The sequence below is a fragment of the Salmo salar genome, chromosome ssa22 (genome assembly GCF_905237065.1).
Source record: "Salmo salar chromosome ssa22, Ssal_v3.1, whole genome shotgun sequence".
Lineage (NCBI taxonomy): Eukaryota > Metazoa > Chordata > Actinopteri > Salmoniformes > Salmonidae > Salmo > Salmo salar.
Genome location: NC_059463.1, coordinates 51783436 through 51810380, shown reverse-complemented (window position 1 = coordinate 51810380; position 26945 = coordinate 51783436). Strand labels below are relative to the sequence as shown.

General features: G+C 43.6%; 1 protein-coding gene across 2 annotated transcripts in view; it reads right to left on the bottom strand.

Annotated features, from left to right (window-relative positions):
- Positions 1-3227, bottom strand: part of LOC106583670 (nuclear factor of activated T-cells, cytoplasmic 2) — a 42989-nt gene extending 39762 nt beyond the window's left edge. The window contains exon 1 of one of the 2 annotated variants that reach the window (XM_045705441.1): positions 2964-3227. In XM_045705441.1, coding sequence (XP_045561397.1) covers positions 2964-3102 — 139 coding nt within the window. In that variant the 5' untranslated portion in view covers positions 3103-3227. The remainder of the gene's footprint in view (positions 1-2963) is intronic. The other variant, XM_045705442.1, reaches the window with a different exon arrangement.
- Between the last annotated feature and the right edge of the window lie 23718 nt (positions 3228-26945).

Below are 26945 nucleotides of genomic sequence, written 5' to 3'. Positions count from 1 at the left end.
CAGACACATTACAGAGATACAGACACATTACATAGATACAGATACATTACAGAGATACAGACACATTACAGAGATACAGACACATTACATAGATACAGACACATTACATAGATACAGACACATTACATAGATACAGACACATTACATAGATACAGACACATTACAGAGATACAGACACATTACATAGATACAGACACATTACAGAGATACAGACACATTACAGAGATACAGACACATTACAGAGATACAGACACATTACATAGATACAGACACATTACATAGATACAGACACATTACATAGATACAGACACATTACATAGATACAGACACATTACATAGATAGAGACACATTACAGAGATACAGACACATTACAGAGATACAGACACATTACATTGATACAGACACATTACAGAGACACAGACACATTACAGAGATACAGACACATTACATAGATACAGACACATTACATAGATACAGACACATTACATAGATACAGACACATTACATAGATACAGACACATTACAGAGATACAGACACATTACATAGATACAGACACATTACATAGATACAGACACATTACATAGATACAGACACATTACAGAGATACAGACACATTACAGAGATACAGACACATTACATAGATACAGACACATTACATAGATACAGACACATTACATAGATAGAGACACATTACAGAGATACAGACACATTACAGAGATACAGACACATTACAGAGATACAGACACATTACATAGATACAGACACATTACAGAGATACAGACACATTACATAGATACAGACACATTACAGAGATACAGACACATTACAGAGATATAGACACATTACAGAGATACAGACACATTACATAGATACAGACACATTACAGAGATACAGACACATTACAGAGATACAGACACATTACAGAGATATAGACACATTACAGAGATACAGACACATTACATAGATACAGACACATTACAGAGATACAGACACATTACATAGATAGAGAGGAAAACATGCTCAACCTTCAGATGAGTTTGAGGGGGGAGTTTCAGTACAGTTCTTACAGCTGGTTTGTCTGGTATTTGGGGCTGCTGGTGAACCATGATGTGCTGCATAATCAAAGAGACACTGGACTAGCGTACTTGCCAAAGTCTTTAAGGGGTGTATAGGTTTCCTTCCAATTGGCAACAGATTTTCATTCCAATATTCGAAAATCTTCCAAAAAGAATATGCCATTTCAGAGTTTCCTTTCGGAAAATTTGGAGGCGGACAACATGACAGCGAACATTTTAAATTACCGAACATTTGAAAAATGTAATGTACATCCATATGCATTCAGATCCACCCTGGGGCAGCCAGCGCCATCAATAAACAAGGGATGTTGTCCAAATGAGCCACATTTACGTGTCCTTAAAAACAGCCTAGAACAAATTACAAAAACACTATTCCTGGTGTTTCGATGTGTAGCATATGCACAGCTTTATAGCCTATTTTTCTATTTTGTTTTTGGTTACTTTCCTAAAACAATAATTGTCCACCTCGCGGCTCAGCTGTCAGAGGCATTGCATGCATAGGCCTATAGGGTTAGGTGTCCACTGTATGATATTCCTATTAGAATAAATATATAAAGGAGGAGAAGTTTAGGCCTAACCCCAGAGAGAAGGAGAGAGAGATATGCTGGTGGCATGCTACGACATGACATGCATTTCTTTATGTCAGATGGCTACTGCATCTGCTATACAGATTTAGAAGCACAGAAGGAGGGTAATTGGTTAATTTTCTATCAGAAATATTTTTCTAAAGATAAGCATTATATTGTTAGATTATAGGAGTATCTCTGGTAGACCTGAAACAGTCTTCCTCACCTCAAATTCAACTGTCGGAGTCAGCTGGAGCGCCAGGGCTCACTGCCTTCATATCATAGGCCTGTAGTAGCTAAAGCTTAATAATAACCACACCCTACCAAACCTTCACAGACGCTTCTAAACTTTATTAGGGTAATATCAAAAGTAAGCCAAGCCATTGTTTATAGGGAAAATATGAGCAGAAGAGCGAATAAACCAGGGAAAAACACACAACCCTCCCCAAAGCGATTTTTTTTTTGTTGCCAGCCCTCCCCCATTTTGGACCACCCCTCACAGTAAATTCGGATCTGTCCCTCAATATAAACTAAATCACAAAGCCATGCATGAATTTGAACAGTGGAGACCACAGACCAGCATGACAAAGCTATTCAAATGCATTCTATCACATTTCGGTGTGTGACTGTAGCCTTTACTGACTAGGCTAGTGTACAAAATATGATTATGTGATTAGGCGACCTTTGTTTTTTAAATAACGAATAATTGTTGTAGACTCCAATTTAAACATAAATTATTGATTGATTGCTCTTGACGGCACTTCAGGAAGATGGTCTGCAAAGTTTGGATTGATCGATTGATTGATTTTGTTTGTCAGTTAAAAAAAAATATATATATATATATATATATATAGAGAGAGAGAGAGAGAGAGAGAGAGAGAGTCTGGGACTTATTTCCATTGTGGTCCCTATTTTTACATAAATACGCAAACAATTACATAGATATAGACACGTTGCAGAGATAGAGACGAAAAAAATGCTCAACCTCCAGATAAGTATGACGGTGGACTTAACTACAAATCTTACAAGCTTGTTTGGCTGACAGCTTTCTTTTTTTTAGATGTTTGGGGCTCCTGGTAAACCATGATGTGTAGGCATTATCAAAGAGACACTGGACTACCAGAGTATTTAGGCGAGAGATTTTGATGTGAATATTCTAAAATCTTCCATCTTTTCTGAGTAGGCTAGTGTACAAAATCTGATTATGTGATTAGGCTACCTTGGTTATCCTGAATAAACATCTAATTGTTGTAAACTCCTATTTAAACATACATTATTGATTGATTGCCTTTGACGGCACTTCAGGAAGATGCTCTTACCTTCAATCACGCGAAAGTCGTCAGATGGGTTGTACAAAAACAGGTAAGAAAAGTCCAACTCCTCTTGACTGTTATCTTGACCAAGATCTTCCACAAGCTCCAAAGAATGTGGATCATTGTCTTTGTAGATGGAAGTCATGTTAATAAGCACGTAAATTATTTATCAAAATGAAAAGAGAGACAAAACAACAGCTGATGTTAGGCTATACTTTAGGCTTTTCACGACGATTCTGTATTAACTTCAGGCAATTGCAACAACGGAAGTCTAATGGTTGAAATGAAATATGACAGCCACATAAAAAGAAATCAGGCTGTCGATGTTGCTTCCTGTTTCTATTCTGTTGCATAGCCTAGTTGAGGCGGATGATTCTGTGGTGATGATGTAACTGTGTCGGGTCATTTTGTATCAAATGTTTTGAGGCTGCAAATGTAGATGATATATTTGGATTGTTGCTCAATAAAATAACAGAGACAGAAAACAGAAAATAGAACAGAAACAGAAAAGGCCACTAAATGTTGTATTTAAGGTGCAGCAAAGCTGTACTTCACTATTATAAGGCTAACGAGTGGCGCAGCGGTCTACGGCACTGCATCTCAGGAGTCACTACAGTTAAATAGTTAGTTAAATAAATGTTAGTTAAATAAAGGTCAAAAATAAAATACAGACACTCTGGTTCGATTCCAGGATGTATCACAACCGGCCGTGATTGGGAGTCCCATAGGGCGGCGCACAATTTTCCCAGCGTCGTCAGGGTTTGGCCAGTGTAGGCTGTAATTGTAAATAAGAACTTGTTCTTAATGGACTTGCCTAGTTAAATAAAGGTTAAAATATATATATATATTTAAGAAATGATTGTACATAGTTAACTTTATGTTTTAGATTAAACAGGATAGAATTGACTGAGCCGGACAAACAATGTTTAATTTTGAAGCATGTTAACATAATATAATATTAGTGACTTGGCTGATTTCTGTCACAAGTGGAATGAATATGGCCACTAATCCATTGGGTGGTGCTACTGTTACACGTAGCCTACCCAACAGCCAATATGTCTTGTGTGGAATCCGTCATTTGGGGCAAAGGATACTTTGAATGTTAAATCCAAAGTGTATTAATTTGAGCCAGGGCCCTTATTCATGAAGCATCACAGAATAGGAGTGCTGATCTGGGATCAGGTCCCCGCTGCCCATCTAATCTTGTGCTGTGATCTAAAAAGGCAAATCTTCTCCCAACTTCACTCTGAGACGGTTTATGAATACTGCCCGGCACGGGGTAAACACCCTGTAACCAGTAGGAGACATAATGACTCTAGTTTTGGAGCTCAGCCACCAAACTTCACTCTGAGACGTTTTATGAATACTGCCCGGCACGGGGTAAACACCCTGTAACCAGTAGGAGACATAATGACTCTAGTTTTGGAACTCAGCCACCAAACTTCACTCTGAGACATTTTATGAATACGGCCCTGCATGGATAGCAGCCCTGTAACCAGTAGGAGGCATGATGGCTCTAGTTTCAGAAGACATGAGAAGCTACTATCACATGACAAGATACCCTGCCAGGGATCATCAGATGACAAACACACACACACACACACACACACACACACACACACACACACACACACACACACACACACACACACACACACACACACACACACACACACACACACACACACACACACACACACACACACACACACACACACACACAGGCATCAGGAAAAAAGTAATTGAGAGTTCACTGATAAGCCTGTTGTTGACAGAATGAGCCTTTAAACACGTGTCAACTACTTAGTTTCCCACCAGGACCCACCACAGTGTAGCTTAATGTCTTCACCTGGACCCACCACAGTGTAGATTCATGTCTGTCTTCACCTGGACCCACCACAGTGTAGATTCATGTCTTCACCAGGACCCACCACAGTGTAGATTCATGTCTTCACCAGGACCCACCACAGTGTAGATTCATGTCTTCACCAGGACCCACCACAGTGTAGATTCATGTCTTCACCAGGACCCACCACAGTGTAGATTCATGTCTTCACCAGGACCCACCACAGTGTAGATTCATGTCTTCACCAGGACCCACCACAGTGTATACTAGATTCATGTCTTCACCTGGACCCACCACAGTGTAGATTAATGTCTTCACCAGGACCCACCACAGTGTAGATTCATGTCTTCAACTGGACCCTCCACAGTGTAGATTAATGTCTTCACCAGGACCCACCACAGTGTAGATTCATGTCTTCACCAGGACCCACCACAGTGTAGATTCATGTCTTCACCTGGACCCACCACAGTGTACATTCATGTCTTCACCAGGATCCACCACAGTGTAGGTTCATGTCTTCACCAGAACCCACCACAGTGTAGATTCATGTCTTCACCAGGACCCACCACAGTGTAGATTAATGTCTTCACCAGGAACCACCACAGTGTAGATTAATGTCTTCACCAGGACCCACCACAGTGTAGATTCATGTCTTCACCAGAACCCACGACAGTGTAGATTCATGTCTTCACCAGGACCCACCACAGTGTAGATTCATGTCTTCAACTGGACCCTCCACAGTGTAGATTAATGTCTTCACCAGGACCCACCACAGTGTAGATTCATGTCTTCACCAGGACCCACCACAGTGTAGATTCATGTCTTCACCTGGACCCACCACAGTGTACATTCATGTCTTCACCAGGATCCACCACAGTGTAGATTCATGTCTTCACCAGGACCCACCACAGTGTAGATTCATGTCTTCACCAGGACCCACCACAGTGTAGATTAATGTCTTCACCAGGAACCACCACAGTGTAGATTAATGTCTTCACCAGGACCCACCACAGTGTAGATTCATGTCTTCACCAGAACCCACCACAGTGTAGATTCATGTCTTCACCAGGACCCACCACAGTGTAGATTCATGTCTTCACCAGTACCCACCACAGTGTAGATTCATGTCTTCACCAGGACCCACCACAGTGTAGATTCATGTCTTCACCAGGACCCACCACAGTGTAGATTCATGTCTTCACCAGGACCCACCACAGTGTAGATTCATGTCTTCACCTGGACCCACCACAGTGTAGATTCATGTCTTCACCTGGACCCACCACAGTGTAGATTCATGTCTTCACCAGGACCCACCACAGTGTAGATTCATGTCTACACCTGGACCCACCACAGTGTAGATTCATGTCTTCACCAGGACCCACCACAGTGTAGATTCATGTCTTCACCAGAACCCACCACAGTGTAGATTCATGTCTTCACCAGGACCCACCACAGTGTAGATTAATGTCTTCACCAGGAACCACCACAGTGTAGATTAATGTCTTCACCAGGACCCACCACAGTGAAGATTCATGTCTTCACCAGAACCCACCACAGTGTAGATTCATGTCTTCACCAGGACCCACCACAGTGTAGATTCATGTCTTCACCAGGACCCACCACAGTGTAGATTCATGTCTTCACCAGGACCCACCACAGTGTAGATTCATGTCTTCACCAGGACCCACCACAGTGTAGATTCATGTCTTCACCAGGACCCACCACAGTGTAGATTAATGTCTTCACCAGGACCCACCACAGTGTAGATTCATGTCTTCACCAGGACCCACCACAGTGTAGATTCATGTCTTCACCAGGACCCACCACAGTGTATACTAGATTCATGTCTTCACCTGGACCCACCACAGTGTAGATTAATGTCTTCACCAGGACCCACCACAGTGTAGATTCATGTCTTCAACTGGACCCTCCACAGTGTAGATTAATGTCTTCACCAGGACCCACCACAGTGTAGATTCATGTCTTCACCAGGACCCACCACAGTGTAGATTCATGTCTTCACCTGGACCCACCACAGTGTACATTCATGTCTTCACCAGGATCCACCACAGTGTAGATTCATGTCTTCACCAGAACCCACCACAGTGTAGATTCATGTCTTCACCAGGACCCACCACAGTGTAGATTAATGTCTTCAACAGGAACCACCACAGTGTAGATTAATGTCTTCACCAGGACCCACCACAGTGTAGATTCATGTCTTCACCAGAACCCACCACAGTGTAGATTCATGTCTTCACCAGGACCCACCACAGTGTAGATTCATGTCTTCAACTGGACCCTCCACAGTGTAGATTAATGTCTTCACCAGGACCCACCACAGTGTAGATTCATGTCTTCACCAGGACCCACCACAGTGTAGATTCATGTCTTCACCTGGACCCACCACAGTGTACATTCATGTCTTCACCAGGATCCACCACAGTGTAGATTCATGTCTTCACCAGAACCCACCACAGTGTAGATTCATGTCTTCACCAGGACCCACCACAGTGTAGATTAATGTCTTCACCAGGAACCACCACAGTGTAGATTAATGTCTTCACCAGGACCCACCACAGTGTAGATTCATGTCTTCACCAGAACCCACCACAGTGTAGATTCATGTCTTCACCAGGACCCACCACAGTGTAGATTCATGTCTTCACCAGTACCCACCACAGTGTAGATTCATGTCTTCACCAGGACCCACCACAGTGTAGATTCATGTCTTCACCAGGACCCACCACAGTGTAGATTCATGTCTTCACCAGGACCCACCACAGTGTAGATTCATGTCTTCACCTGGACCCACCACAGTGTAGATTCATGTCTTCACCTGGACCCACCACAGTGTAGATTCATGTCTTCACCAGGACCCACCACAGTGTAGATTCATGTCTACACCTGGACCCACCACAGTGTAGATTCATGTCTTCACCAGGACCCACCACAGTGTAGATTCATGTCTTCACCAGAACCCACCACAGTGTAGATTCATGTCTTCACCAGGACCCACCACAGTGTAGATTAATGTCTTCACCAGGAACCACCACAGTGTAGATTAATGTCTTCACCAGGACCCACCACAGTGTAGATTCATGTCTTCACCAGAACCCACCACAGTGTAGATTCATGTCTTCACCAGGACCCACCACAGTGTAGATTCATGTCTTCACCAGTACCCACCACAGTGTAGATTCATGTCTTCACCAGGACCCACCACAGTGTAGATTCATGTCTTCACCAGGACCCACCACAGTGTAGATTCATGTCTTCACCAGGACCCACCACAGTGTAGATTCATGTCTTCACCAGGACCCACCACAGTGTAGATTAATGTCTTCACCAGGACCTACCACAGTGTAGATTAATGTCTTCACCAGAACCCACCACAGTGTAGATTAATGTCTTCACCAGGACCCACCACAGTGTAGATTCATGTCTTCACCAGGACCCACCACAGTGTAGATTAATGTCTTCACCAGGACCCACCACAGGGTATACTAGATTCATGTCTTCACCTGGACCCACCGCAGTGTAGATTCATGTCTTCATCTGGACCCACCACAGTGTAGATTCATGTCTTCACCAGGACCCACCACAGTGTAGATTCATGTCTTCACCAGTACCCACCACAGTGTAGATTCATGTCTTCACCAGGACCCACCACAGTGTAGATTCATGTCTTCACCAGGACCCACCACAGTGTAGATTCATGTCTTCACCAGGACCCACCACAGTGTAGATTCATGTCTTCACCTGGACCCACCACAGTGTAGATTCATGTCTTCACCTGGACCCACCACAGTGTAGATTCATGTCTTCACCAGGACCCACCACAGTGTAGATTCATGTCTACACCTGGACCCACCACAGTGTAGATTCATGTCTTCACCAGGACCCACCACAGTGTCGATTCATGTCTTCACCAGAACCCACCACAGTGTAGATTCATGTCTTCACCAGGACCCACCACAGTGTAGATTAATGTCTTCACCAAGAACCACCACAGTGTAGATTAATGTCTTCACCAGGACCCACCACAGTGTAGATTCATGTCTTCACCAGAACCCACCACAGTGTAGATTCATGTCTTCACCAGGACTCACCACAGTGTAGATTCATGTCTTCACCAGGACCCACCACAGTGTAGATTCATGTCTTCACCAGGACCCACCACAGTGTAGATTCATGTCTTCACCAGGACCCACCACAGTGTAGATTCATGTCTTCACCAGGACCCACCACAGTGTAGATTCATGTCTTCACCAGGACCCACCACAGTGTAGATTAATGTCTTCACCAGGACCTACCACAGTGTAGATTAATGTCTTCACCAGAACCCACCACACTGTAGATTAATGTCTTCACCAGGACCCACCACAGTGTAGATTCATGTCTTCACCAGGACCCACCACAGTGTAGATTAATGTCTTCACCAGGACCCACCACAGGGTATACTAGATTCATGTCTTCACCTGGACCCACCGCAGTGTAGATTCATGTCTTCATCTGGACCCACCACAGTGTAGATTCATGTCTTCACCAGGACCCACCACAGTGTAGATTAATGTCTTCACCAGGACCCACCAGATTGTAGATTCATGTCTTCACCAGGACCCACCGCAGTGTAGATGCATGTCTTCACCAGGACCCACCACAGTGTAGATTCATGTCTTCACCAGGACCCACCACAGTGTAGATTCATGTCTTTACCAGGACCCACCACAGTGTAGATTCATGTCTTCACCAGGACCCACCACAGTGTAGATTCATGTCTTCACCAGAACCCACCACAGTGTAGATTCATGTCTTCACCAGGACCCACCACAGTGTAGATTCATGTCTTCACCAGGACCCACCTTAGTGTAGATTAATGTCTTCACCAGGACCCACCACAGTTTAGATTCATGTCTTCACCCGAACCCACCACAGTGTAGATTCATGTCTTCACCTGGACCCACCACAGTGTAGATTAATGTCTTCACCAGGACCCACCACAGTGTAGATTCATGTCTTCAACTGGACCCACCACAGTGTAGATTAATGTCTTCACCAGGACCCACCACAGTGTAGATTCATGTCTTCACCAGGACCCACCACAGTGTAGATTCATGTCTTCACCAGGACCCACCACAGTGTAGAATAATGTCTTCACCAGGACCCACCACAGTGTAGATTCATGTCTTCACCTGGACCCACCACAGTGTAGATTAATGTCTTCACCAGGACCCACCACAGTGTAGATTCATGTCTTCAACTGGACCCACCACAGTGTAGATTAATGTCTTCACCAGGACCCACCACAGTGTAGATTCATGTCTTCACCAGGACCCACCACAGTGTAGATTCATGTCTTCACCAGAACCCACCACAGTGTAGATTCATGTCTTCACCAGGACCCACCACAGTGTAGATTCATGTCTTCACCAGGACCCACCACAGTGTAGATTCATGTCTTCACCAGGACCCACCACAGTGTAGATTCATGTCTTCACCAGGACCCACCACAGTGTAGATTCATGTCTTCACCAGGACCCACCACAGTGTAGATTCATGTCTTCACCAGGACCCACCACAGTGTAGATTAATGTCTTCACCAGGACCCACCACAGCGTAGATTCATGTCTTCACCTGGACCCACCACAGTGTAGATTAATGTCTTCACCAGGACCCACCACAGTGTAGATTCATGTCTTCACCTGGACCCACCACAGTGTAGATTCATGTCTTCACCTGGACCCACCACAGTGTAGATTCATGTCTTCACCTGGACCCACCACAGTGTAGATTAATGTCTTCACCAGGACCCACCACAGTGTAGATTCATGTCTTCAACTGGACCCACCACAGTGTAGATTCATGTCTTCACCTGGACCCACCACAGTGTAGATTCATGTCTTCACCAGGACCCACCACAGTGTAGATTCATGTCTTCACCAGGACCCACCACAGTGTAGATTCATGTCTTCACCAGGACCCACCACAGTGTAGATTAATGTCTTCACCTGGACCCACCACAGTGTAGATTCATGTCTTCACCAGGACCCACCGCACTGTAGATTCATGTCTTCACCTGGACCCACCACAGTGTAGATTCATGTCTTCACCAGGACCCACCACAGTGTAGATTCATGTCTTCACCTGGACCCACCACAGTGTAGATTCATGTCTTCACCAGGACCCACCGCAGTGTAGATTCATGTCTTTACCAGGACCCACCACAGTGTATACTAGATTCATGTCTTCACCAGGACCCACCACAGTGTATACTAGATTCATGTCTTCACCAGGACCCACCACAGTGTAAACTAGATTAATGTCTTCACCAGGACCCACCACAGTGTATACTAGATTCATGTCTTCACCAGGACCCACCACAGTGTATACTAGATTCATGTCTTCACCTGGACCCACCACAGTGTAGATTAATGTTTTCACCAGGACCCACCACAGTGTAGATTCATGTTTTCACCAGGACCCACCACAGTGTAGATTGCAGAAAACCCATTTGCCATGCCATTAACCTTACAATAATCTGATCCTATCAAGGTGACCAAATAAAGATGTCAAAACTCAAATGTCCCACCCTGGGTTTGTTTTGCAGGTATGTGTCATCCATGGTCGCTGCGGAATAACAAGTTTATGGCTACAAAGTCTAAATAGTAATACAGTACACAAAATAGGTTCAAGAGACAGTGTCCTTGCTGCCGTGATTACGCAGCGAGCAGTTAACCATCAGCGATGATTACACATCAATGTGTAATACCTATAGGAGGTCAGTCACTCCATGGCCCCACTGCCCCCTGGGAGGGTTGCCAGCCACACGGGCGGCCAGTTGGACATGGGATGGTCATTTGAGCCTCTTCTGTAAACTCAGAGATCAACCCTGCTAGAAATCAAATCATATTGTATTGGTCACATACTCATATTTAGCAGATGTTATTTAGCAGGCTGTAGCGAAATGCTTGGATTCGTGGCTCCAACAGTTCTGTAGTATCCAACAATTCACAGAAATACACACAAATCTAAAAGTAAAATAATAGAATTAAGAAATATATAAATATTAGATAGAGCAATGTAGGAGTGACATTGGCAAAAATACAGTAGAATATACAGTTAAAGTCGGAAGTTTACATACACCTTAGCCAAATATATTTAAACTCAGTTTTTCACAATTTCTGACATTTAATCCTAGTAAAAATGTCCTGTCTTAGGTCAGTTAAGATCACCACTTTATTTTAAGAATGTGAAATGTCAGAATAATAGTAGAGAGAATGGTTTATTTCAGCTTTAAACTCTTTCATCACATTCCCAGTGGGTAGGAAGTTTACATACACTCAATTAGTATTTGGTAGCATTGCCTTTAAATTGTTTAACTTGGGTCAAACGTTTCGGGTAGCCTTCCACAAGCTTCCCACAATAAGTTGGGTGAATTTGGGCCCATTCCTCCTGACAGAGCTGGTGTAACTGAGTCAGTTGTGTTGGCCTCCTTGCTCGCACACACTTTTTCAGTTCTGCCCACAAATGTTCTATAGGATTGAGGTCAGGGCTTTGTGATGGCCACTCCAATACCTTGACTTTGTTGTCCTTAAGCCATTTTGCCACAACTTTGGAAGTATTCTTGGGGTCATTGTCCGTTTGAAAGACCCATTTGCGACCAAGCTTTAACTTCCTGACTGATGTCTTGAGATGTTGCTTCAATATAGCCACAGAATTTTCCTTCGTCATGATGCCATCTATTTTGTGAAGTGCACCAGTCCCTACTGCAGCAAAGCACCTCCACAACATGATGCTGCCACCCCCGTGCTTCACGGTTGGGATGGTGTTCTTCAGCTTGCTAGCATCCCCCTTTTTCCTCCAAACATAATGATGGTCATTATGGCCAAACAGTTCTATTTTTGTTTCATCAGACCAGAGGACATTTCTCCAAAAAGTAGGATCTTTGTCCCCATGTGCAGTCTGGCTTTTTTTATGGCGGTTTTGGAGCAGTGGTTTCTTCCTTGCTGAGCGGCCTTTCAGGTAATGTCGATATAGGACTCGTTTTACTGTGGATATAGATCATTTTGTACCTGTTTCCTCCAGCATCTTCACAAGGTCCTTTGCTGTTGTACTGGGTTTGATTTGCACTTTTCGCACCAAAGTACGTTCATCTCTAGGAGACAGAATGCGTCTCCTTCCTGAGCGGTATGACTGCTGCGTGGTCCCATGTTGTTTATACTTGCGTACTATTGCTTGTATAGATCAACGTGGTACCTTCAGGCCTTTGGAAATTGCTCCCAAGTATGAACCAGACTTGTGGAGACCACCATTTTTTTCTGAAGTCTTGGCTGATTTCTTTTGATTTTCCCATGATGTCAAGCAAAGAGGCACTGAGTTTGAAGGTAGGCCTTGAAATACATCCACAGGTAAATTATGTCAATTAGCCTATCAGAAGCTTCTAAAGCCATGACATCATTTTCTGGAATTTTCCAAGCTGTTTAATTGCACAGTCAACTTAGTAAACTCCTGACCCACTGGAATTGTGATACAATGAATTATAAGTGAAATAATCTGTCTGTAAACAATTGTTGGAAAAATGACTTGTGTCATGCACAAAGTAGATGTCCTAACCGACTTGCCAAAACTAGAGTTTGTTAACAAGAAATTTGTGGAGTGGTTGAAAATTGAGTTTTAATGATTCCAACCTAAATGTATGTACACTTCCGACTTCAACTGTACATATGCGATGAGTAAAGCAGTATGTAAACATTATAAAAATGACTAGTGTTCAATTATTATAGTGGCCAGTGATTCCATGTCTATGTATACAGGGCAGCAGCCTCTAAGGTGCAGGGTTGCGTAACCGGCTGGAAGACGGCAAGTGATGGCTATTTAACAGGCTGATGGCCTTGAGACAGAAGCTGTTTTTCAGTCTCTCGGTCCCGGCTTTGATGCACCTGTACTGACCTCGCCTTCTGGATGTTAAATAAAGGTTAAATACATTTTAAAAATGATAGCGGGGTGAACAGGCATTGGCTCGGGTGGTTGTTGTACTTGATCTTTTTGACCTTCCTGTGACATCGGCTGCTGTAGGTGTCATGGAGGGCAGGTAGTTTGTTCCTGGTTGTGCATTGGGAAGACCGCACCACCCTCTGGAGAGCGCTGCGGTTGCGGGCGGTGCAGTTGCCATACCAGGCGGTGATACAGCCCAACAGGATGCTCTCAATTTTTCATCTCCTGAGGTTGAAGAGGTGCTGTTGCACCTTCTTCACCAGACTGTCTGTGTGGGTGGACCATTTCAGATCATCAGTGATGTGTATGTCGAGGAACTTGAAGCGTTCCACCTTCTCCACTGCGGTCCTGTCGATGTGGATAGGGGCGTGCTCCCTCTGCTGTTTCCTGAAGTCCACGATCAGCTGCTTTGTTTTGTTGACGTTGAGTAAGAGGTTATTTTCCTTGCACCACTGTCCCAGGGCACTCACATCCTTCCTGTAGGCTGTCTCGTCACTGTTGGTAATTAGGCCTACTACTGTTGTGTCATCTGCAAACTTGATGATTGAGTTGGAGGCGTGCATGGCCACGCAGTCAGGAGTCAACAGGGAGTACAGGAGGGGGCTGAGCACGCACCCTTGTGGGGCCCCTGTGTTTAGCGAAGTGGAGGTGTTGCTTCCTACCTTCACCACCTGGGGGCGGCCCCTCAGGAAGTCCAGGACCCAGTTGCACAGGGCGGGGTTCAGACCCAGGGCCCGAAGCTTAATGATGAGCTTGGAGGGTACTATGGTGTTGAATGCTGAGCTATAGTCAATGAACAGCATTCTTACATAGGTATGCCTCTTGTCCAGATGTGACAGGGCAGTGTGCAGTGCAATGGCGATTGCATCGTCTGTGGATCTATAAGGGCGGTAAGCAAATTGAAGTGGGTCTAAGGTGGCAGGTAAGGTAGAGCTGATATGATCCTCCTTAACTAACCTCAAAGCACTTCATGATGACAGAAGTGAGTGCTACAGGGCGATAGTCATTTAGTTCAGTTATCTTTGCTTTCTTGGGTAAAGGAACAATGGTGGACATTTTGAAGCAAGTGGGGACAGCAGACTGGGATAGGGAGAGATTGAATATGTCCGTAAACACTCCAGCCAGCTGGTCTGCGCATGCTCTGAGGACGCAGCTAGCAATGCCGTCTGGGCCGGCAGCCTTGCGAGGGTTATACTCATCTATCTTGTTCATGTCCTGCACCCATCCACCTCTTACTGACCAATCAGATTGCTGCTACTCAACTCCACAAGATTATTGTATGTAAATGAAAACATTTGTTTATCGGTGGACAGTATGATAACAAAATGAGAATTATCGAATACTGTATTTTTGTTTTATTCCACATGGCAATGAGAAAGATATTACAGACTGAATTCAATTGTTTAATATTAAAGTGATAGTTCACCCAATGGATCCATTACAATAAAACCAATTAACATAAGCTTTAAGTACGATTTTATTATTATTATCAGTCATCTTCACGATTTTTCACTTGTCACATTTTTAAGCTAATTTGACCTAAATGGTCTATATGGGCAGCAGCTAGCCTAGCAGTTAAGTGCCTTGGGCCAGTAACCAAAAGAGCACTGGTCCATATCCCCGTGCCGACTAGGTTAAAAATTGGACAATGTGCCCTGAGCAAGGCACTTAACCCTAAATGTTTCTGTAAGTCGCTCTGGATAAGAGCGTCTGCTAAAATGTAAAATATGGTTTGACAAATTGTCAATGCAAGCAAATTCACTTCTTATTAGGTAGCTTTGCTCAAATCACATTTGTTGAAGAGTTGTTCTGATTTCAAAATCACTCAAATGCATTTATGTGGTAGTTATGACTTCATCGACTGGTAGAGACGAAATCCCATGAACCATCTGAACACACCATTAGCCAAGTTAACTGGCCTTAGCCTAGATCAGGGGTCTAAAACTACCGGCCTGCGGTCCCAATGCTTGTTTTAGTAAATGAGGCAGTATTTTCCAAAGTAAACCCTGTTCTGGTTTGATATTTGTTAACTAGTGATAGTCTAGCTAGTTAGCAATTGGCACACATGACGCATAATAACACTTTCCTATCGGGGAACACAGAGGATGACTATGCTCTTAGACAAAAAGGTGCTATGTAGAACCTGATACCATGGTTCTTTGGCTGTCCCAATAGGATAACCCTTTGAAGAACCCTTTTAGGTTCCTGGTAGAACCCTTTTGGTTCCAGGTAGAACCCTTTTGAGTTCCATGTAGAACCCTTTACACAGAGGGGTACATGTAATGCAAAAGTGTTCTACCTGGAAGCAAAAACGGTTCTCCTATGACAGGGATCTTCAACTAAACTCAGCAAAAAAAGAAATGTCCCTTTTTCAGGACCCTGTCTTTAAAAGATAATTCGTAAAAATCCAAATAACTTCACAGATCTTCATTGTAAAGGGTTTAAACACTATTTCCCATGCTTGTTCAATGAACCATGAACAATTAATGAACATGCACCTGTGGAACAGTCGTTAAGACAATAACAGCTTACAGACAGTAGGCAATTAAGGTCACAGTTATGAAAACTTAGGACACTAAAGAGGCCTTTGTACTGACTCTGAAAAACACCAAAAGAAAGATGCCCCGGGTCCCTGCTCATCTACGTGAACGTGCCTTAGGCATGCTGCAAGGAGGCATGAGGACTGCAGATGTGGCCAGGGCAATAAATTGCTGTGAGACCCCTAAGACAGCGCTACAGGGAGACAGGATGGACAGCTGATCATCCTCGCAGTGGCAGACCACGTGTAACAACACCTGCACAGGATTGGTACATCCAAACATCACACCTGTGGGACAGGTACAGGATGGCAACAACAACTGCCCGAGTTACACCAGGAATGCACAACCCCTCCATCAGTGCTCAGACTGTCCGCAATAGGCTGAGAGAGGCTGGACTGAGGGCTTGTAGGCCTGTTGTAAGACAGGTCCTCACCAGACATCACCAGCAACAACGTTGCCTATGGGCACAAACTCACTGTCGCTGGACCAGACAGGACTGGCAAGAAGAGCTCTTCACTGACGAGTCGCGGTTTTGTCTCACCAGGGGTGATGGTCGGATTCGCGTTTATTGTCAAAGGAATGAGCATTACACCGAGGCCATTACACTGAGGCCTACACCGAGGCCAGGAGCGGGATCGATTTGGAGGTGGAGGGTCCGTCATGGTCTGGGGCGGTGTGTCACAGCGTCATCGGACTGAGCTTGTTGTCATTGCAGGCAATCTCAACGCTGTGCGTTACAGGGAAGACATCCTCCTCCCTCATGTGGCACCCTTCCTGCAGGCTCATCCTGACATGACCCTCAGGCATGACAATGCCTCCAGCCATACTGCTTGTTCTGTGTGTGATTTCCTGCAAGACAGGAATGTCAGTGTTCTGCCATGGCCAGCGAAGAGCCCGGATCTCAATCCCATTGAGCACGTCTGGGACCTGTTGGATCGGAGGGTGAGGGCTAGGGTCATTCCCCCCAGAAATGTCCGGGAACTTACAGGTGTCTTGGTGGAAGAGTAGGGTAACATCTCACAGCAAGAACTGGCAAATCTGTTGCAGTCCATGTGGAGGAGATGCACTGCAGTACTTAATGCAGCTGGTGGCCACACCAGATACTGACTGTTACTTTTGATTTTGACCCCCCCTTTGTTCAGGAACACATTATTCCATTTCTGTTAGTCACATGTCTGTGGAACTTGTTCAGTTCATCTCTCAGTTGTTGAATCTTGTTATGTTCATACACATTTGTACATATGTTTAGTTTGCTGAAAATAAACGCAGTTAACAGTGATAGTTTAGATTCAGCCGCAGGACAATTTTTCTTGAGCGGATGGTCATAATTTGTACCCTGCAAATTGACTGCACTAAGCCCAAACAGATATAATATTTGACTAAAACATAATCATCTAAAACCTTGCTAACATTTATATACAATCACATAAATCTCTTTATTATGCGTGAGAATACTTTGGAACAGACTTTCAGAATTAAAATAACTTTTGCAGTCTTTTTTTTTTTTTGCTCAGAAAATTTAGGGGGCCATATTCGTTGTGCATGACACCAGTGGGGAACCTTGTCCTATGGGGACAGCCAAAAAACCCTTTTGGAACCCTTTTTTCAAAGGGTGTACTCCTACTCTGGATATAGAGTACATCTGGCACCACCTCACCCTCCCTTATCTGATTGCTCCTGAACTAGGGGCACTGTGCTGGCGCCCACCCAGCCACACACTCATCACCGTCACACACAGGACCTAGTAACAAAGTAGTGTCTCCATTACCCTCCTCTCCAAACTCAAATGCGTGTGTAGAGTTGAGCAAAGGTAGCCTGCCAGAGGTAGCCTACAAAACAACTAGGTCATGGCTAGCTAGTGTCACTAAAAAAGCATGAAATCACATTTTAATCTGATCAACAGAATGACCTGAGGGCTTGCCATGTCAACACAGCCTTGGCATCACCTATTCTCTGGCACCAAAGTCAGACAGATGTTGTAACCAACCTGTGCTGAGTGGTCACAGAGGAGATTGTAAAAGGAGATTGCAGACACACAGGGAGAATTAAAGAAAAACAGGTGTGTGTTTATGCTAACAAAGTAGCCACCCTTTGCCTTGATGACAGCTTTGCACACTCTTGGCATTCTCTTAACTAGCTTCACCTGGAATGCTTTCCAATAGCCTTGAAGGAGTTCCCACATTGGCTGAGCACTTGTTGGCTGCTTTTCCTTCACTCTGCGGTCCAACTCATCCCAAACCATCTCAATTGGGTTGAGATCGGGTGATAGTGGAGGCCAGGTCATCTGATGTAGCACTCTGGGTCTTCCTTTCCTGTGGCGGTCCTCTTACATTTTCCGGATTGACTGACCTTCATGTCTTAAAGTAATGATGGACTGTCATTTCTCTTTGCTTATTTCAGCTGTTCTTGCCATAATATGGACTTGGTCTTTTACCAAATAGGGCTATCTTCTGTTTACCCCCCTACTTTGTCACAACACCACGGATTGGCACAAATGCATTAAGAAGGAAATAAATTCCACAAATTAACTTTTAACGTGGCACACCTGTTAATTGAAATGCATTCCACGTGACTACCTCATGAAGCTGGTTGAGAGAATGCCAAGAGTGTGCAAAGCTTTGAAGAATTTAAAGTCTAAAATGTATTTGGAATTGCTTAACACTTTTTTGGTTACTACATGATTCCATATGTATTTTTTCATAGTTTTGATGTCTTCAGTATTATTTTACAATGTAGAAAATAGTAAAAATAAAGAAAAACCCTTGAATGAGTAGGTGTGTCCAAACTTTTGACTGGTACTGTATAAGCAAACACACGTACCCGCATGCAGGCTTGGGGAGTAACTGATTACTCACAACCCCTGTAATCAGTTACATGTAATCGGATTACCCACAAAAATATTACTTTAATCTGTTACGTTACCAGCAGCAACAAAAAACTCGATGATTACTTCTAAGATCACTTTTAAATTCAGAAAGAATATTAATGAAAAAATACTTTGACACCTTTCTGTTTCCTCAATGACATTCAATTCAGCATTGAAAAAAGATGCACACACTCCATTTGCACACACTGTATATAGATTTTTCGATTGTGTTATTGACTGTACATTTGTTTATTCCATGTGTAACTCTGTATTGTTGTTTTTTGTTGTACTGCTTTGCTTTATCTTGGCCAGGTCACAGTTGTATATGAGAACTTGTTCTCAACTGGCCTATCTGGTTAAATAAAGGTGAAATAAAAAATAAATTAAAAAAAAGGTGCCAGTTTAAGTTTGTTCCACCTGAGTGAGTCTGAGACCAAGTCAGAGACCACTAGGATGACACACCAAATGCGTTTGATGGATCCTTTTTGTCTTCTTCTAATGATGCGCAAAAAATGCACATTTTGGTACCAGGACGTGAATGGGATTTGTGCCACAAATTCTAAAATCTTAACATATGGAACCAGTGTCAGGGAAACTAAACCAAAGCATGGATTGCTGTCATACCTTGTCCATATACTGTTTACAGGGTAAGGGAACAATATGTAATTTTGTAATTTGGGTGAACTATCCCTTTAAGGGTAAAGTAATTCAAAAGTAACAGAAAGTAATCAGATTATGTTACTGAATTTGGGTAATCCAAAAGTTACGTCACTGATTACAACTGGTGTACTGTGTATTAGTCCAGTGTTATGACAACTGGTGTGCTGTGTATTTGTCCCAGTGATATGACAACGGGTGTGCTGTGTATTTGTCCCAGTATTATGACAACGGGTATACTGTGTATTAGTCCCAGTATAAGTCTCAGTGTTATGACAACTGGTATACTATGTATTAGTTTATTGTTATGACAACTGGTGTCCTGTGTATTAGTCCCAGTGTTATTCCACTGTTATGACAACTGGTGTACTGTGTATTAATCCAGTGTTATGACAACTGGTGTACTGTGTACTAGTCCCAGTGTTTTGATAACTGGTGTACTGTGTATTAGCCCCAGTGTTAAAACAACTGATGTACTGTGTATTAGTTCCAGTATTAGCCCCAGTGTTATCACAACTGGAGTACTGTGTAGTAGTTCCAGTATTAGTACCAGTGTTATCACAACTGGAGTACTGTGTATTAGTTCCAGTATTAGCCCCACTGTTATCACAACTGGAGTACTGTGTATTAGTTCCAGTATTAGTACCAGTGTTATCACAACTGGAGTACTGTGTATTAGTTCCAGTATTAGTACCAGTGTTATCACAACTGGAGTACTGTGTATTAGTTCCAGTATTAGTCCCAGTGTTATCACAACTGGAGTACTGTGTATTAGTCCCAGTGTTATGACAACTGGAGTACTGTGTATTAGTCCAGTGTTATGACAACTGGAGTACTGTGTATTAGTCCAGTGTTATGACAACTGGAGTACTGTGTATTAGTCCAGTGTTATGACAATTGGAGTACTGTGTATTAGTCCCAGTGTTATGACAACTGGAGTACTGTGTATTAGTCCAGTGTTATGACAACTGGAGTACTGTGTATTAGTCCAGTGTTATGACAACTGGAGTACTGTGTATTAGTCCAGTGTTATGACAACTGGAGTACTGTGTATTAGTCCAGTGTTATGACAACTGGAGTACTGTGTATTAGTCCAGTGTTATGCCATCTGGTGTACTGTCAGGTGACGTTATGCACTGGCGCTACATTAAGATTCTACTTCAATAAATCAGACATGTGACTTTCAATAGGCCTCCTCTGTCCTTTCTCTATGACTCTCTCCCTCGGACAGAAGACGGACCTCAATGATCACTAGTCTCTACCTGGAGAAGATCCCAGGCCATATCATTCATGGTGTATCTCTTTTCCTCTTTGGCATATGTTCAAAGAACCTCTTCAAAGCCAGGAAAAAAACACACCTTCACCATGGGTCATTGACTGTGTGGAAGGTGGGAAACTGGGAGTGCTTCCCAAACATCCGAGACATCATGCACTGTAAAAGTATGCCATCCCACAAAAGGTTAATGTTCCTTGCGGGAAAGCAGGTGGCAGAGATCTATTTTGTTTCATCAGTCAGGTGGCGAAATGCTTATTAATAGTGTGTGATGTATCTTATCTCTATGGCGTGACAACCAATGATATACAGTTGAAGTCAGAAGTTTACATACACCTTAACCAAATACATTTAAACTCAGTTTTTCACAATTCCTGACATTTAATCAGAGTCAAAATTCCCTGTCTTAGATCAGTTAGGATCACCACTTTATTTTAAGAATGTGAAATGTCAGAATAATAGTAGAGAGAATGATTTATTTCAGATTTTATTTCTTTCACCACATTCCCAGTGGGTCAGAAGTTTACATACACTCAATTAGTGTTTGGTAGTGTAACAGTATAGCTTCTGTCCCTCTCCTCGACCCTTCCTGGGCTCGAACCAGGGACCCTCTGCACACATCGACAACAGCCACCTTCGAAGCATTGTTACATATCGCATTGTTACATATCGCTCCACGATATGCAGAGCAAGGGGAACAACTACTTCAAGGTCTCAGAGCAGTGATGTCACCGATTGAAACGCTATTAGTGCACACCCCGCTAACTAGCTAGCCATTTCACATTGGTTACACTCACCCCCCTTTTGACCTCCTCCTTTTCCGCAGCAACCAGTGATCCGGGTCACGGCACCAATGTAACAGTATAGCTTCCGTCCCTCTCCTTGCCCCTACCTGGGCTCGAACCAGGGACCCTCTGCACACATTGACAACAGCCACCCTCGAAGCATCATCACATATCGCTCCACAAAAGCCACCGCCCTTGCAGAGCAAGGGGAACAACTACTTCAAGGTCTCAGAGCGAGTGACATGACCGATTGAAACGCTATTTACTCACACCCCGCTAACTAGCTAGCCATTTCACATCGGTTACAGTAGCATTGCCTTTAAATTGTTTAACTTGGGTCAAACATTTCGGGTAGCCTTCCACAAGCTTCCCACAATAAGTTGAGTGAATTTTGGCCCATTCCTTCTGACAGAGCTGGTGTAACTGAGACAGGTTTGTAGGCCTCCTTGCTCGCACACGCTTTTTCAGTTCTGCCCACAAATTTTCTATAGGATTGAGGCCAGGGCTTTGTGATGGCCACTCCAATACCTTGACTTTGTTGTCCTTAAGCCATTTTGCCACAACTTTGGAAGTATGCTTTGTGTCATTGCCCATTTGGAAGACCCATTTGCGACCAAGCTTTAACTTCCTGACTGATGTCTTGAGATGTTGCTTCAATATATCTACATCATTTTCCTCCCTCATGATGCCATCTATTTTGTGAAGTGCACCAGTCCCTCCTCCAGCAAAGCACCCCCACAACATGATGCTGCCACCCCCGTGCTTCACAGTTGGGATGGTGTTCTTTGGCTTGCAAGCCTCCCCCTTTTTCCTCCAAACATAACGATGGTCATTAGGGCCAAACAGTTCTATTTTTGTTTCATCAGACCAGAGGACATTTCTCCAAAAAGTACAATCTTTGTCCCGATGTGCAGTCTGGCTTTTTTTATGGCGGTTTTGGAGCAGTGGTTTCTTCATTGCTGAGCAGCCTTTCAGGTTATATCGATATAGGACTCGTTTTACTGTGGATATACACTGCTCAAAAAAATAAAGGGAACACTAAAATAACACATCCTAGATCTGAATGAATGAAATAATCTTATTAAATACTTTTATCTTTACATAGTTGAATGTGCTGACAACAAAATCACACAAAAATAATCAATGGAAATCCAATTTATCAACCCATGGAGGTCTGGATTTGGAGTCACACTCAAAATTAAAGTGGAAAACCACACTACAGGCTGATCCAACTTTGATGTAATGTCCTTAAAACAAGTCAAAATGAGGCTCAGTAGTGTGTGTGGCCTCCACGTGCCTGTATGACCTCCCTACAACACCTGGGCATGCTCCTGATGAGGTGGCGGATGGTCTCCTGAGGGATCTCCTCCTAGACCTGAACTAAAGCATCCGCCAACTCCTGGACAGTCTGTGGTGCAACGTGGCGTTGGTGGATGGAGCGAGACATGATGTCCCAGATGTGCTCAATTGGTTTCAGGTCTGGGGAACGGGCGGGCCAGTCCATAGCATCAATGCTTCCTCTTGCAGGAACTGCTGACACACTCCAGCCACATGAGGTCTAGCATTGTCTTGCATTAGGAGGAACCCAGGGCCAACCGCACCAGCATATGGTCTCACAAGGGGTCTGAGGATCTCATCTCGGTACCTAATGGCAGTCAGGCTACCTCTGGCCCCCCAAAGAAATGCCACCCCACACCATGACTGACCCACCGCCAAACCGGTCATGCTGGAGGATGTTGCAGGCAGCAGAATGTTCTCCACGGCGTCTCCAGACTCTGTCACATCTGTCACGTGCTCAGTGTGAACCTTCTTTCATCTGTGAAGAGCACAGGGCACCAGTGGCGAATTTGCCAATCTTGGTGTTCTCTGGCAAATGCCAAACGTCCTGCACGGTGTTGGGCTGTAAGCACAACCCCCACCTGTGGATGTCGGGCCCTCATACCACCCTCATGGAGTCTGTTTCTGACCGTTTGAGCAGACACATGCACATTTGTGGCCTGCTGGAGGTCATTTTGCAGGGCTCTGGCAGTGCTCCTCCTTGCACAAAGGCGGAGGTAGCGGTCCTGCTGCTGTGTTGTTGCCCTCCTACGGCCTCCTCCACGTCTCCTGATGTACTGGCCTGACTCCTGGTAGCGCCTCCATGCTCTGGACACTACGCTGACAGACACAGCAAACCTTCTTGCCACAGCTCGCATTGATGTGCCATCCTGGATGAGCTGCACTACCTGAGCCACTTGTGTGGGTTGTTGACTCCGTCTCATGCTACCACTAGAGTGAAAGCAACGCCAGCATTCAAAAGTGACCAAAACATCAGCCAGGAAGCATAGGAACTGAGAAGTGGTCTGTGGTTAACACCTGCAGAACCACTCCTTTATTGGGGGTGTCTTGCTAATTGCCTATAATTTCCACCTGTTGTCTATTCCATTTGCACAACAGCATGTGAAATTTATTGCCAATCAGTGTTGCTTCCTAAGTGGACAGTTTGATTTCACAGAAGTGTGATTGACTTGGAGTTACATTGTGTTGTTTAAGTGTTCCCTTTATTTTTTTGAGCAGTATATATACTTTTGTACCTGTCTCCTCCAGCATCTTCACTTGGTCCTTTGCTGTTGTTCTGGGATTGATTTGCACTTTTCGCAACAAGGTACGTTCATCTCTAGGAGACAGATCACGTCTCCTTCCTGAGCAGTATGACGACTGCGTGGTCCTATGGTGTTTATACTTGCGTACTATTGTTTGTACAGATGAGCGTGGTACCGTCAGGCGTTTGGAAATTGCTCCCAAGGATGAACCAGACTTGTGAAGGTCTACCATTTTTTTCTGAAGTCTTGGCTGATTTCTTTTCATTTTCCCATGATGTCAAGCAAAGAGGCACTGAGTTTGAAGGTAAGCCTTGAAATACATCCACAGGTACACCTCCAATTGACTGAAATGATGTCAATTAGCCTATCAGAAGCTTCTAAAGCCATGACGGAATTTTCCGGAATTTTCCAAGCTGTTTAAAGGCACAGTCAATTTAGTGTGTGTCAACTTTGTGTCATGCACAAAGTAGATTTTCTAACCGACTTGCCAAAACTATAGTTTGTTAACAAGACATTTGTGGAGTGGTTGAAAAGCGGGTTTTAATGACTCCAACTTAAGTGTATGTAAACTTCCGACGGGGGGTCGGGGGTCACAGGGTCATCTAGAGTTCAAGCAGCCCCGTCAGCACCAGAAGAGGAAGCATTGGGTAACACAGAGATATGCTGCTTTTCAGGGATCGCCCATGACCATGTAAACAATGTAGGGAGTGGACTGTAGTGAGAAGGAGGTTGGGGGAGTATGGAGTGGGTTTGAAGGAAATTGAACATAGGACCTCCTGCCTATGCTGACCTCATCATAGAGATCCTAAATGATGTAGTCTATAGTCTATATTATATTTTTGCCTCAATATATTTCATGATGTGTAAGGGTAAGCATCTAGAATAATCTGCCTCAATATTTGCAGCCATAGGTGGTAATACAGTATCTCTCTAGGAGCTGATCTGCCGTGGAATAATTATTTTGCTATGCTAAGATTTGAATTCTTTCAATGCTAACCCTTACTGTAACCAGTGCCTGCAACCTTATCAGTTAACCTACCAGGGTATTTACAAACAGCACAGGAATCCACATGTATTGATCACATCTTTACTAATGCTGCAGAAATCTGCTCTAAAGCAGTATCTAAATCCATCAGATGAAGCCATATCTAGGAAAACCAAAGTTCCAAAGGCTGGGCCTAATATGATGCATAAGAGGTGATACAGTACATTTTGTAGTGATTCCTATGTTGAAGATGTAAATAATATTTGCTGGTCTGTGGTGTGTAATGAGGAGCAACCTGATGCTGCACTTGACACATTTATGAAATTGCTTATTCCAGTTATTAATAAACATGCACCCATTAAGAAAATTACTGTAAAAACTGTTAAATCCCCTTGGATTGATGAGGAATTCAAATATTTTATGGTTGAAAGGGATGAGGCAACAGGAATGGCAAATACATCTGTCTGCACAGCCGATTGGCAAACATACTGTAAATTGAGAAATCGTGTGACTAAACAGAAGAAGAAACTGTAATATGAAATGAAGATAAATTATATAAAGAATTATATTAAAAATCTTTGAAATTTTGGGAAAAAAGATTAACTCGGCTCCATCATTCATTGAATCATATGGTTAATTTGTCACAAATCCCACTGATATTGCCAACTACTTTACTTATTTTTTCATTGGCAAGATTAGCAAATTTAGGCATGACATGCCAACAACAAATTCTAAACCTACTACACGTCCATGCATAACTGATCATATTATGAAAGACAAGCATTGTAATTTTGAATTCCGTAAAGTGAAAAAATATGTCTATCAACAATGACAATTCACCTGGATCTGACAACTTGGATAGATATCGTTATTGCCACTCCTATTTGCCATCGCTTCAATCTAAGCCTACAGGAAAGTGTGTGCCCTCAGGCCTGGAGGGAAGCAAAAGTCATTCCACTACCAAAGAATAGCAAAGCACCCTTTACTGGCTCAAACAGCCAATCAATCAGCCTGTTACTGTCACGGTTGTTGTCGGGAAAGGAGGACCAAAATGCAGCAGGATTGTGGATGCTCATCTTGCAGTTTATTTTAACTCAAAAGTGAACACCAAAATAATAAACACAACGAACTCACGATCAACAAAACAGTCTTGTCAGGCTCACACACGCTAAACAAGAAACAATCTCCCTCAACTACAAACACAAACACACCCTAATATATAGGACTCTCAATCAAAGGCAAATAGACAACACCTGCCTTCAATTGAGAGTCCCTACCCCAATTAACTAAACATAGAAACAGATTCACTAGACTAAACATAGAAATACATAAACATAACACAGTGCCCAAAACCCCCGAAATACATAAATCAAATGCCCTACTAAATCAACCACCACCCCAAACCACATAAAACAAATACCCTCTGCCACGTCCTGACCAAACTACAATAACAATTA